General features: G+C 37.4%; 1 protein-coding gene across 1 annotated transcript in view; it reads right to left on the minus strand.

Annotated features, from left to right (window-relative positions):
- CLCN5 (chloride voltage-gated channel 5) overlaps window positions 1–14,504 on the minus strand; it is a 148,910-nt gene that overhangs the window by 36,522 nt on the left and 97,884 nt on the right. Inside the window, exon 2 of the mRNA XM_081042446.1 lies at window positions 2,021–2,167. Coding sequence (XP_080898572.1) covers window positions 2,021–2,167 — 147 coding nt within the window. The remainder of the gene's footprint in view (window positions 1–2,020; window positions 2,168–14,504) is intronic.

Below are 14,504 nucleotides of genomic sequence, written 5' to 3' on the forward strand. Positions count from 1 at the left end.
TTGCTTTCCGTCTGGAATGCTCTTCTTCCTACCAAATAACTAATTTTTCAAGGCCCTTCTCAAACACATGAAATCTTTTCCATTCCTCCACAGACAGACAGACACACACACATGCACGCACGCGCGCACACACACACACACACACACATAATGAGTCTTCTGCTAAGTTCTTATAAGAGCTATAGCACTTATAGGGTTATAACAAAAATAAAATAATAACTAACATTTATTGAGCATTAACTTGATGCCAGGTACAGTTATAAGCACTTAGTATGTTATTATGCCATTTAATCCTGAACATGACTCTATGGGGCAGGTGATATCATAAGTCCCTATGTGTCTATTTAGCAAACTATCTGCAATCTCATATGTCCTTAAAACAAATTTGCTAAATAATCAATTCTGACAGTAGTTTCTGGTCCTCTGACTTTACTCTGAGAATGGCAATCCCAGTCAGTTAAAGAACCAGACAATAATTTTAATTATACAAATTTAATCTTAAAGTGATGCATTCCTTTCTAATTACAATAAGAAACTTGGAATTCACACACAAAAAAGGGTGATATACCTAGCTATACAAAATTTTTAAGTATTTGTAGATTAAACAAGTGAACAAAGGAAAACCAGAAAGGAAAAAAATATATTTAACCTACATTAGACAAAAGGGTAATAATATCATATGAACAGGAAACTTGCAGAAAAAGAAATTTAAATGGTTAGTAAACATGAAAATATGCTCAACCTCATTAATTAATTTTAAAAAGTCAAGTTTAAAACAATGGGAATGCATTTAGTTATTTATTTTACCTATAATATTGTAAAGATGGAAAAAGAATTATAAGATTTAGCACCAGCAAGGCTGTAGGGAAATAAGCAGTTTTATACACTCATGATATAGAAATGCTTTCATATACTTAAAAGATACCTGTGAGTACACACACACACACACACACACACACACGCACGATTGTTCACTGCAGCACTGTTTGTAATAGGAAAAGATTGGAGACAATTGAAATGTGCACCAATAGAAACTTGGTTAAAAAAACTATGGTACAGCTAGCTACACTGTGAAATTGTATGCAGAATGACATTACAGGATAGCCAAATAATAGATGAAGGGAATTCTCATTTTATAAAAGTATTCCAGATACTAAAAACAAAAACCCAATTATAGAAAGAAGGATTTGAACAGACCCTTCATCAAAGAGGATATAAGTTGGCAAATAAGCACATAAAATGATGGTCAACATCGTAAGTCATTGTGGAAATTAAACTAAAGCCATGAAGAGATAACACCACATACCTACTAGAATAGCTAAAATAAAAATTATGGAACATACCAAGAGCTGTCGAGGATGTGGAACAAGTGGAACAATCATGCACAGCTAGTTCAAATGCAAAATGGTACAGCCACTCTGGAAAACGGTTTAGCAGTTTCTTACAAAGTTCAGCATCCATTTACCACATGTCGCAGTTTCCTCACTTCATAGTACCGTGTTTCCCCCAAAATAAGACCTAACCGGAAAATAAGCCCTAACATGATTTCCCAGGATGACATCCCCTGAACATAAGCCCTAACGCATCTTTTGGAGCAAACCTTAATATAAGACCCGGTCTTCTTTTGGGGGAAACATGGTATACTACTCAGCAACGAAAAGGAATGAACAACTTGGATGAATCTCCAAAGCATTAAGCTGAGTAAATGAAGACAGTCTCAAAAGGTAACATATGACGTAACTCCATTTTTATATCACATTCTCAAAAAGGAAAAACTACAGGGACAGAGACTAGATGAGTGGTTACCAGGGGCTGGGGGTAGGGAGGTCTGACTGCAAAGGGATAGCAAGAGGAGATTCTTTGCGGTGTTCAACTGTTCTGTATCCTGTCGGTGGTGGTAGATACAAGAATCTATGCATGCGTTAAAACTCAGGACCGTGTACCAGAAAACAAATGAATTTTACTATATGTACAGTAAAAATAATTTTTCAAAGAAAACTGTCATCAGCAGTAATGATACCTTCTATTTCTCCGTCTAAGGGAGGAACATCGTCTCTCATGGAGAAGTCCATAGCTGTCCCCGGGATGTCCATCACGTCATCATCACTGGAACTGGTCTGAAAGCTATTGAAACTGCCCTGCTGAAAGCCTCTGTTATCCATGGCTCCTGTACGGAAAGGAAAACAGGAGGCTTATTACAATGACCTGCAAGCCCCTTACCACTTATTGTTTTTTATATTGAAGTAAATACACATAACAAATTTTACCATTTGACTTATTTTAAACTAGACAATTCAGCAGCCTTACGTACATTTATAATGTTGTGCAACCATCATCACTATCCATTTCCAGAAATTTTTCATAATCCCAAACAGAAACTCTGTACCCAATAAATATAACCTCCCATCGTCCTCCACCCACCCCCAGTCCCTTATAACCTGTGTTCTCATTCAATCTCTATGATTGGCTCATTCTGGACATGTCATACAAATGTAATCACATAACATGTGGCCTTTTGTGTCTGGCTTCTTCCACATCTCATAACTTGCCATGTTATAGTATGAACCAGTACTACATTCCTTTCTAGGACTGAATAATAACCGTGTTATGGCTATTTGTTTACTCATCCATCAGTTGATGGATACTTGGGTAGTTTTCACATTTTAGGTTACCATTTATTCTTATGTCTTACTTCATACTCTTACTATGACAATATAGATATTCAAACTACGTAGTATATTCAGTTACCCTCCAGATGTAATGTACCTTTACCCTTACCACGAAGTTGACAGTAGTTTTTTGAGAACCACGCAAACAAACAAACCAAATGAGGACATGAATACAAAAAACTCATAGTAGTTCACAAGTAATCAATTGAAATAAAAAGTACACATCATTACTGAGAATGTGCTAGCCATTTAGGAATTCAGAAGCATTATCTTATGCCTCTGAGCCTCCCAGAGTTCCTAACACAATATACCGTGTTTCCCCCAAAATAAGACCTAGCCAGACCATCAGCTCTAATGCATCTTTTGGAGCAAAAATAAATATAAGACACGGTATTATATTATATTATACCCAGTATTATATTATATTATATTATACCCAGTAATATTTATTATATTATATTATATTATACCCGGTCTTATATTATATTAAAATAAGACCGGGTCTTATATTAATTTTTGCTCCAAAAGACGCATTAGAGCTAATGGTCTGGCTAGGTCTTATTTTCGGGGAAACACGGTAGATGCACAGAAATACTGGGAGAAAGAGGCATACTGTTGTTCTCTGCTTAAGAATTTAATGTTAAAGATGAAACATTTTTTACATTCCAAGTGTGAATCTTCTGATATAAATTTTACTCAAAAAATCTTAGTATATTGATGTTTTAAAAACAGCATTATAGCCAACCTTAACTTATCTACCCATCTCCCCCAATTTTTAAATAAAATCTTGATCAAGAATCATAGTCAGACAAAGAAAAAACCTAGAGTTGTTAGATGGGTGGGGGGGGGGGTTGGGGATAAGGGGAAAGGTGAAGGGATTTGGAAGCAGCTGGTAACCACAAGATGGCCTCAGGGTTTTTTTGAAAATTAATTTGGGGAAGGTATTCAATAATGTTGTAAAGATTTTGTTGGGTATCCGATGGACATGCGTCCTATTTGGGAGACCACTTCAGGGATACTGTGGATACCTGATCATGGCATTGTACACCAGAAGCTAAACATTAATGAATGCCAACTATAATTTTATATATATAATGTGATGGTTCAGTGTGAGGTCGGAGGGATAGTGGATGGGGGGAGGGGGGTTCACAGTGTGAGGGATATAAACGATGAACGTCTAAATATTACCTTGTCTTGTACACCTGAAACTAATAAATAAAAAAAATTAAAAAAAAAAAAGAATCATAGTCAGCAAAGTTCTATTGGATTAGGCAAGTAATATTCCTTCTGAGGTATTCCAACTCTTTCAAGAAACTTCTTACCCTAGGTTATCAGAATTATGTGTGATGAATGTGGTAAAAACCAAACAGGTTAAATTAAGCAATAGACTTGAAAAATTGGAACTATAGCAGATAAATTAAATATTTTAAACACTGAACATAAAGGACAAAGAACAACATTTACCAGGTACTTATCAATCTTCAGGCACTGGCCTGTGTGAACTCTTTCACTTCATTTTTCCAAAGTTCCTATGCTATGATATTATCACTCCTAGTGCAGATGAGGAAACTGAAGCTCAGAGAGGCTAAGTCACTTGCCCTGTTAGTATCAAAAAACGTTAAGCTCCAAATCAGTTGTTCAATTTCACAATACCTCACTTGTTAGAAAGAGACCAGCCTGACTGAAGTGTGAGTGGCATTTATGAACCACCTGTCATATACAAATCATTGTGGGATAGTGGGACAGATACAAAAGTGATGATGAGTAGGCCAGAAGAGATTAAGATTGGGAGACAAAGATTTGGGAGATATCAACATCAAGATGATGGTTGAAACCAAGAGAAGAGATACTCCAAGGGAAACCTGCCATTCACTTACAGATAAGGATGAATATATAATAAAGAAATTCATTCCCAATATCCTTCCTTAATATGCAAATAGCTTGAACTCTGTATAGATGTGAATAATAGGTCCCCCAGGAACATTACCATGCTGACATGGTGACACAGGGTCAGGTAAGGTAGCAACATAGGGAAGGTAGCATCATTTACTCAAAGGTACTAGTATGAGTAAATGTACCAAATTACCGATCATAAAACCATGTCCATAGTTTAGTGGTTCCCAGAGGGTAAGTGGGGCAGGGGGTGGGTGATGAGGGTAAGGGGGATCAAATATATGATGATGGAAGGAGAACCGACTCTGGGTGGTGAACACACAATGGGATTTATAGATGATGTAATACAGAATTGTACACCTGAAATCTATGTAACTTTACTAACAATTGTCACCCCGATAAACTTAAATCGAAAAAAACAAAACAAAAACCATGTCCTCAGCTACAAAAACTCTAACCTTGCTATGTGGATCAAATGAGCCCTAGGATACTAAGAATCCATGCTTCGTGGTCTTAGCTAAGCTCATTCACTCCTCCCCAATCCTTCATCCTCACAGAATTCTTCACCCTGCTCTATCCTGCTTCCTTCACTCCCCTTTTCCAAGCACTCCTGAAACAATGCACTTACACAAAGTCCCTGTCTCAGCTGCCACTCCTAGGAAACATGACCTACCACAAGATAGTTAGCAGTTTTTTCCTATTACAAACAACACAGGAAATCCTGAATCTGTCTTCCCTCCTGTCACCCAGGAAGATGTGTCTTTTGCTCTTTAAGGAAAAAAAAAACCTCTCTACTTTGCTCTGGATCTGAGAATACAGCTCCTTCCCCCGCCTTACTCTGATTTACAAAAGCCCCCCTCTTATGCATGGGGAATACATTCCAAGACCCCCAGTGGATTCCTGAAACCACAGACCGTACTGAACCCTATATATACTATTTTTTCCGGTACATACATACGTATAATAATATGTTTAATTTATAAATGAGTCACAGTAAGAAATTAACAATAACTAATAAAATACAGTAATTATAACCATATCCTATAATAAAGCTTATGTGAATGTGGTCTCTCTCTCTCTGATAATGTATCTGGTAACTGAGACGGTTGCTAAGTGACTAACAGGTGGGTTGTGTACACAACGTGGATACGCTGGACAAAGGGATACTTCACATCTAGGGTGAGACAGAGCAGGATGGTATGAGAGTTCATCATGGTACTCAGAATGGTGTGCAATTTAAAACATGAATTGTTTATTTCTGGAATTTTCCATTTAATATTTCTGAACCACAGTTGACCGTGGGGAACTGAAACAAGGAAAATGAAACCACAGATAAAGGGGGGACTACTGTATTAATTGTATCCTTCAAGGAAACCTACTATCTCTAGCTCTCAACTTTACCTCAAGCTCCAGTCCCGAATTCCTAAGAACTCCATTTGGTACTTTGGTTGCTACCTCAAACTCAATAGGATGGAAATGAAAAAAAAAAAAAGGCGGAAATAACATAAACACAATAATAAAATCTAAAAAGGCCTGTTTCCCACCCTCACCCTCCACATCAACTTTCCTTTTAAAATGTAGGTGGCATCAGAGTCAATATTTGCAGTTAATATTTGTCTCACTCTGGGATTTACTACATTCTATGAACCTACAAAAAGCACTTAATGTCAAGAGTAAGTATTCCAGGTTTCTAGAAATCTTAGCTGAAAATAAGCACCATTTTAGCTGATGAGAAGAACTGAAGCTAACAGGGTAGTAAAACTCGAGGTTTTCTTTTTGTTTAAATTTATTAAATGCCCATGAATTCCATAGAGTGACTAAGCACTGAAAGAAAGGAAGACAATTTGCAAAATGATGCAGAATCCTTTCCCTTTCTCTCCACTATTTACATGTTTCCTTCAGGAAATGATTTAAAATACACAGTTCCAGCAAGTCTACATTAGTCACACAAATCATAGGAAGAAAATGTACAGCGAGTCCAAAAATAATTTATGTTTTGCTTTGGGATATGTTCTATAGTCATATTTTCAGATGGGTGTAACTATTGTTCTGGGAATTCATTGAAACAAAATAATAACGGTACAAAACGAAGATTCAACAAAGGGGAAGCTGGAAAACGTACCAGTTTTCCCACAGGGACCTTACAAACTCCTTCCTGTAACCCACTGACACAGAACTACTCAGCTAAATTGAGCTGCCTCATTCCAAACATTTCCTGGAGCCGCTATCTGGTTCACTGTTTGGGTTATAAAGTGCTTCCTTAATAAGTATATAGAAATAAAGGGTCAACAAAAGAAAATTAGAAGCAAGTAAATCAAGCAAAACAGATTCTATAAATGGGAGTTCAACAAAGGAAATAAATACAATCAATAAAACTCCAAGTGGTATTTGTCCATGGATAATCCATTGGACAAATCCAGAAGTTCAAGAGAAAAAAATTAAAGCAGCAGAAAAATGAGAAAATAATTTAAAGTTCTTAAAAGCTGAGGTTTGAACCCGTGTCTAGTTGAATTCTAAGCTTAATGCTCTTTCCATAATACTTTGGGGTTTCACCATGACATGCTGGTCCAGAGAATGGCACATCTGGAATAAATCAAACCTCTAGATGGTCAGAAGCCTGAGATCAGTTAGAATTTAGGGTAGGCCAGGAACAAATTAAGGGAATTTGATTTATTATCCCAACTGGTGGATTATACATAGGGCTTGTTATATAATGGAGGCCTAGGGAGGAGGGTAATCAGGGGAAAATGTTGTTTTGGTTGATATTTGTATTACATAGCTGATGCTTTCAGCCTAAAGGCATTTTCAGTGCCTTTTGTCACTTTCTTGCTTAAAATCATAAGCTGGTTCCTCATTGCCTATAGGGTCAAGTTTAAATTTCTTTTCATTGCATTTAGGGCCCTATGAAATAGAAATCCCATCTACTCAGAGAGACTTATCTCCTGCCACAAATTTGTTATACTCCACAAAGGCCACGTATTTTTACGCCTCCATGCCTTTGCTCAGGCCAGATACTCTGTCTGGAATCCCGCCCAGCCCCCCATCCTCTTTTCAGCCTGCTGAAATCCCATTCAATCCATCTAGGGCCAGGTCAAAGAGGTTTTTCCCTTAACACCCCCTTTGTTCAGACATCTACGTTGACTGCACAATCTCTTCCATGGAATCTGGTGACTACATACACCATGTCCTTTTCATTTCTGTTGTCTCAGCAACTCTAGTGTTCCAGAGTACGTGTTCAATAAATGCTTACTGAGGAGGATTCCAGTTCGAGGGGAAGGGTAACAGCCAATCAACATATTTATATGGCTGACACTCAATAAATCTATGCCTTGCACTGTGAGGGCAGGGAATTGGGGATACAAAAAGCATTTGTTACCTGTCACTACTCTCGAGAAATTTATGATCTAGTTGGGGAGAAAACTTTCACACAATGCAATTACACAACAGCTAAGTGTTCAACTTTTAGAATAAAAGTGTAACTGGCATTCAGGAAATTGAGGGGAGATTGAAAGCCAGAGAAGGCTTCATGGAGAACAGAGCGTATCCTAGGCCCAGGAAAAAAAGTGACCAAAGGCATGAGGTGAGAATGAGGCTGGCATGTGTGCTTGACTAGAGGACAGGGTAAGTATCTTTGAGCAAAATAGATGAAGATTGATCATGATGGACTTGGGAAGCCAATGGAGTCACTGTGGTGTTTGAGGAGCAACGTGATAAAAATATAATTGTAAGAGGTAAGTGTGGCAGCAGAGGGCTGGAGGAGAGAAAGGAGGATAGAGCTAGGGAGGCAGTTTGTTACTTCCAGTTTCAATGCAGGTGATTTGGGATGGAGGAGGAATGCGTATTTCCAACAGGTGGACCGAAAGAGCCAGGTTTGGGGTGGGATGATGCTATTAATAGTTTGTGGTACAGCATACTAGCATCTTGTTTTACTAGTGACAGTGACATGTGTTGGTTCAAATAAATTAATACTTCCATCTCAACTAGCCCATTTGGCAAAAACAAATGTATAAACCAATGGGTGGGCTAATACACATGACCCTTCAAATGCAAATATAAAGTATATCACATATTCCAGTGCTAACAAGCACAAAGAGGCAATAAACATTTCGATTTCTTATTTTCGCTCCACAAAAAAAAATCTGTTGACCTGCACATGACATTCTGTATAATATTATTCATATTAATATGAAAATAGTTTCGATCTTGCAGACCCCCTTAAAAGGGTCTCAGGAATCCCCAGTCCACTCTTTGAGAGTTGTTGAAGCAGAGGAAAAACACAGAATGGAAAAACTATACTTCGGCAACACCAAGTAGCTACAGAAGTGCCATGGGGTTCAAAGACAAGGGTCAGTCAGGCCTGACAAAAACAAGACTCAAAATTTATAGATTACTTTCACTTTGAAATGTACGATTAAAACTCCTAAACAAATTTTAACAAACTGAATATAGCGCCACATTGAAAGATTTGCCTGATATAAATAAATAGGGTTTACTTCAAGAACACAAGACTGGTATCACAAGGGAAACTATCAAAATGATTTATCAGGTTGACAGATAAAATTTTGAAAGCCATAATTATTTCAACAGATGTCAAGAATGGATTTTTAAAACTTACATTTATTCTGAATTAAAAAAAAATATTCCAGACAGGGGGTTTCTTTCTTGACATGATACAGAATATTTAAATTAAAACCAAGAAGTAAAACATCACTCTCTTTCATTCAGGAAGGAAATGATGCCTCTTACTGCCAATTACATTTAACAAAGTACCAAACAACTTTAACAGGAAAAAAGTAAAGAACGTACTATAGGTCCTTGAATAACATCATTTCGTTCAACGTCATATTGTTATAACGTTGATGAGCTGCTGTAGAAACTTAACCCTTATTTACATCAATTAGCCTGCGGTAAAGTCGGTTTTGTTATATCTTGTTTTGCTTGAAGTTGTAGAACCTACCAATAACGTTAATTGAAGGCTTACTGTATATAGAAAAGGAAGAAATATGATATTCTGATGTTTGAATTGCATGAATACATATCTATACAACTTTAAGAATATTAACCAAAAATAAATAAATATAATACATGAATTCAGAAATCATAAGGTAAATATCTATATAAAAACCATTTCTATGTACTACCATAGAAGTAGAAAATACAATATTTATAATAGAGGCATTAACTCAAAACACAATATTACTCTAAAATTTATAAAAGCCAAAAAGGAGGGAAAAAAAGGAAGACATTAGTCGACAAAGATTTATCATGTTCTTGGATACAAAGTCTGAATATAATAATAATGAAACAGATCCTAATTTGAATTATATTAATATCTATAGTGAAATTCATCTGGAAGAATAAGCAGGCAAGGATACTAGTGTACTCATATTATCTTCTTACATGTAAACATGGCAAACTTATTCTGTCAGATTTTAATATTCTACAAAGAAACAATCATCAAAACCTTATGGGAATTAAGAATAGAGATTCTAGCAATAGATACAAATTATTATAAGAACTTAATAGTTGATAAATGAGAAGTGACACAGATATAAAGAAAAATCACTTTCTAGTAAACAGTTGAGGGACTGCTAGATATAAAAATGGAAAACAATATAGGATTACAACATATACCATATGACAATAAATCCCAGATGGGTTTTTTAAAGTTGGTTTTAAAAAGGAAACAAAATAGTATATTTATCCAAGATGTGGAGAACAGACAAAATTTTTTCTGACTATGGAAAGATATAAAATGATTAATTCATATGTACTAAAATAAATAATTCTTTGCATTAAGGAATGTATGCAATAAAATGAAGAGAAAGGAACAGAAAGAGAACATACCTGTGTCATCACTGATAAAGGTAATAGAAAACGTGGATACAAATATCCAAGTAAAAATCAAAGGAGGACTTCCGGTTCCTGGGCAAGCATGTAAGGACCTTGGAAGTCATCACTCTCATCCTCACAATGAGAAGAAAGCTGAACAAACTGAAAATCCCCAACTCGTCAGATCCATCAGAGAACTGAGGTCACAGGGCAAACTGCTGCCCCCCAAACTGGGGAGACAGACAGGCTGATAAAGAGAATCACAGTTCATACAAGCAGAAACCTCCATGGGAACCAGTACCAGGGTAGGAGAACTTAAATTATAATTGAAGAATAGGTGGAGGTTCAGTGTAAGTTTGAGAGTTAAGAACTAGACGGGGCCCAGCCTTATGGGGACCCTACACTTCGCAAATTTTGAGGAACCCTACTAGTTCTCCCAGGGAAGACCTGAGAAAAGTACCCTTGTGCTTCCAGCAGGGGGCAGAGAAATGAACCAGAGCTTTCTGTTCATCTTAACAAGGCCAGCCCTCAAGAGAAACTTTTTTAACAAAGTCTAACCAATGTAGGGATAAAAACAATAAACAACAAAAATCTCAACTCTAGCGCCCTCTAGTCTTCCTGTTTCACATGAGGGGAAACAATACAAAACTGAGAAGCACTTCTGAAGTTCACAACCAAGGGGTACAGGCTCACTAAAAGACTCAAACCTAATCATAGAACTATAGAACACTTCCCCTCCCCCGACACCTTACTACCACATCGATAGTGCTCCTGAATAACAACAGGGGAATACAACTACAAGAACTGTAGGTCTTAAAGCTTATTTAAGAAGGCATCTCTAGGGGAACCAAATACACAGGAGAAACAAACAAAAAAAGACACCAGACACAAGAAGCAAACAAAAAAGACACCAAAAGAAATTTTAGCCTCTGACACATAGCTAGAGCAAATGGTAAACACATCCTAACCCCTATCTAGATAAACATAAAATCTCACATTAAAGGACTATTTACCTCAGTTACTTTTTTTATCCATATGTCACCTCCAGCTTCCAAAAAAATGTACAAGGTATATTAAAAGGAAAAAACACACAGCACACAGAGACAGAGCAAGCATCAGAACCAGAGTCATATATGGAAGAAATGTTGGCATTAACACAATAGCAATTTAAAACAATTATGATTAATATGCTAAGGGCCCTAATGGAAAAGATGGGCAACAGAAAGAACAGATAGGTAATGTAAGCAGGGAGACAGAAACTCTAAGGAAAAAAACAAGGGCCAGCCCGGTGGCTTAGGTGGTTGGAGCAGCGAGCTCCTAACAGCGAGGTTGCCGATTTGATTCCCACATGGGCCAGTGAGGTACGCCCTCCACAGCTAAGATCGTGAACAATGGCTCTCCCTGGAGCTGGGCTGCGGTGAGCAGCCTGAGGTTGGTGTGAGCTGCCACGGGCTGCTGCTGTGTACTGCCGTGGGCTACTGTGTGCCACCATGAGTGACAGGCAGCCAGCATGAGTGACAGGCAGCCAGCTTGAGTGGCCAGCAGCCAGCATGAGGGGCTGTGTGCTGCTGTGAGCTGCTGCTGTGAGCTGCTGTGAGCGGCCAACCCGCGACTGGCTACCGACTGCCTCAGCCTGGAGGGGAGGAGGAGTTGGGAGCACAAAACTCATAATACCAATGTGGGCCAGGGAGCTGTGTCCTACACAACTAGACTGAGAAACAACAGCTTGAACCCGAGTGGGGGCGGGGAGGCGGGAGAAAGTGAAAAAAAAAAGAAAAAGAAAAAATCAAAATGAAATGTAAGAGATCTGTAAAAGAAATAAGAATGTCTTTGATGGCTCATCAATAGACTGGATACAGCAAGCATGAAGCATGAAGAATTAGCAAGCATGAAGAAATGTCAATAGGTTGAATAACTATGGTGTACATCTGAAACTAATATAATATTGTATGTTAGCTATATTTTATTTTGCTATTTTTGCTGTCTTCATTGCATTTATTTAGTATTAATTTTTATGTTATTTTAGTCATCTTTTTTTAAATGTCAGTAGAAACTTCCCAAACTGAAATGCAAAGAGAATAAAATAATGAATATCAAGAACTGTGGGACAATTACAAAAAATGTAACAAATGTATAATGGGAATACCAGGAGAAGAAAGGAATAGAAAAATACAGTCACGTGTCACTTAATGCACTGTTAGGAGATTTCATCATTCTGCAAACACGATAGAGCGCACTTCAACAAACCTGGATGGTAGAGCCTACTGCACACCTAGGCCGTATGGTAGAGCCTATTTACAAACCTGTGCAGCATGTTTCTGTACTGAATACTGTAGGCAATTGTAACACAATGGTAAGCATTTGTGTATCAAAACATATCTAAATATGAAAAGGTACAGTAAAAATATGGCATACGAGATAAAAATGGTAGACCTGTCTAGGGCACTTACCCTGAATGGAACTTGCAGGACTGGAAGTTGCTCTGGGTGAGTCAGTGAGTGAGCAGTGAGTGAATGTGAAGGCTAGGACAGGACTGACACTCCTGCAGACTTTATAATCACTGTCTCACAAGCCCTCCCCCTACTTCCTTCTGAAAGGGTCAGAAATAGAACATCAAAGCTGTCAATGCTGTTCCAAGAATAGGAATGTGGGCGGGATTATTTGGAAATATGGAGGAGAAACTGGGTGGGAAAGGCATAGATCACCATAACAGTGACTGTCAGGAGGGAGTGGAAGGTAGCCTGAGGATCAGGAGGAATAAGAAATCAAGATGGAGAGATAAAGGAACATAGGGGATTGTCATGGCAATGTGGTTTTGACTATTGCAGGTTGGAGCAGTGATCAGATTAAGAAACTGTGGTATACATTAAAAAAAAGAAGGTATTTAATATGGAGAGGGTGTAGAACTGAGGCCTCAATATTTTGACTTTGGAAATTTGATTTTGGTTCCATTGACCCTATCTGGCACAAAGAGCTCTTTCTGGCATTGAACTGATAAAAGAAATAAAACTTATCTATGTTTTACATCATTACAACCTGAAAATATTTCCAAAGTACAGGGACAGACTGGCTCGACACTACCACAGAAAGCTTTTCTTAAAGTGGCAGTGCCACGTAATACTTGTTAAAATAGCTCCTGTGAACCTCGGTACTTATACAGGCTCTTAGGTCCTCAACAAAGAATTTAGAGCAACATACTGTGAAGAGCATCAGGATAGACCTGGGAGGGCTGTAGCACCTCTGAATATAACAGACACCTCTGTAATGAAACAGGTCAGTGGCTGACTATTGGGATATAATCTACGTACTCAAAATTGAGGTCTTGTGAGTGAGAGGGAATCTATTAACAAGTCATATAGATATTGCTCCTAGCAGAGAAAAAAAAATTCCTCCTGAACCACATATTCTCTGTTTCTTACAGGAAATCCAGCTCCATTATAATCTTATAGGATCACCGTCATATATGCGGTCTGACATTAACTGAAATGTCCACATGACTACATTTAAAGCAATGTAGTCTTGAGAATGCCCTAAAGTTAATGATATATACCAAACTACAAGTCCAGAAAGCTCAGAGAACACTAAGGAGGATACATATTTTAAAATCTACAACTTGGCATATCTTATCTAAACTGCAAAAAATGAAAGATAAAGAAAAAATTTTGAAAGTAGCCAGAGGAAAAATATGCCTTATCTATGGAAGAGCAAGCATAAGAATTACATCAGATTTCTTTTCAGAAAACATTCAATCAAGAAGAGAGAAGAATGAACTAAAGGACTGAAAAGAACCACCAATGAAGAATTCTGTGTCTAGAGAAATAATCCCTCAAAACTGAATGAGAAATAAAGATTTTTCTCAGAAAAACAAAAATTAAGGGAATTTGTCAACAGTATACCTGCCTTGAAGTAAATGTTAAAAGAAATTCTTCTGAAAGAAGAAAAATTATACAGGTCAGAAACTCAGACCTACACAAAGAAAGGAAGAGTGCTAGAGAAGGAACAAATGAAGATAAAATATTTTATTTTCTTATTCTCTTTTCCCTTACCTGCCTTTTTTTAAATTGAGGTATAATTGACATATAACATTGCAGTATTAGTTTCAGATATACA

The sequence above is a fragment of the Rhinolophus hipposideros genome (genome assembly GCF_964194185.1).
Source record: "Rhinolophus hipposideros genome assembly, chromosome: X".
NCBI classification, from domain to species: Eukaryota; Metazoa; Chordata; class Mammalia; order Chiroptera; family Rhinolophidae; genus Rhinolophus; species Rhinolophus hipposideros.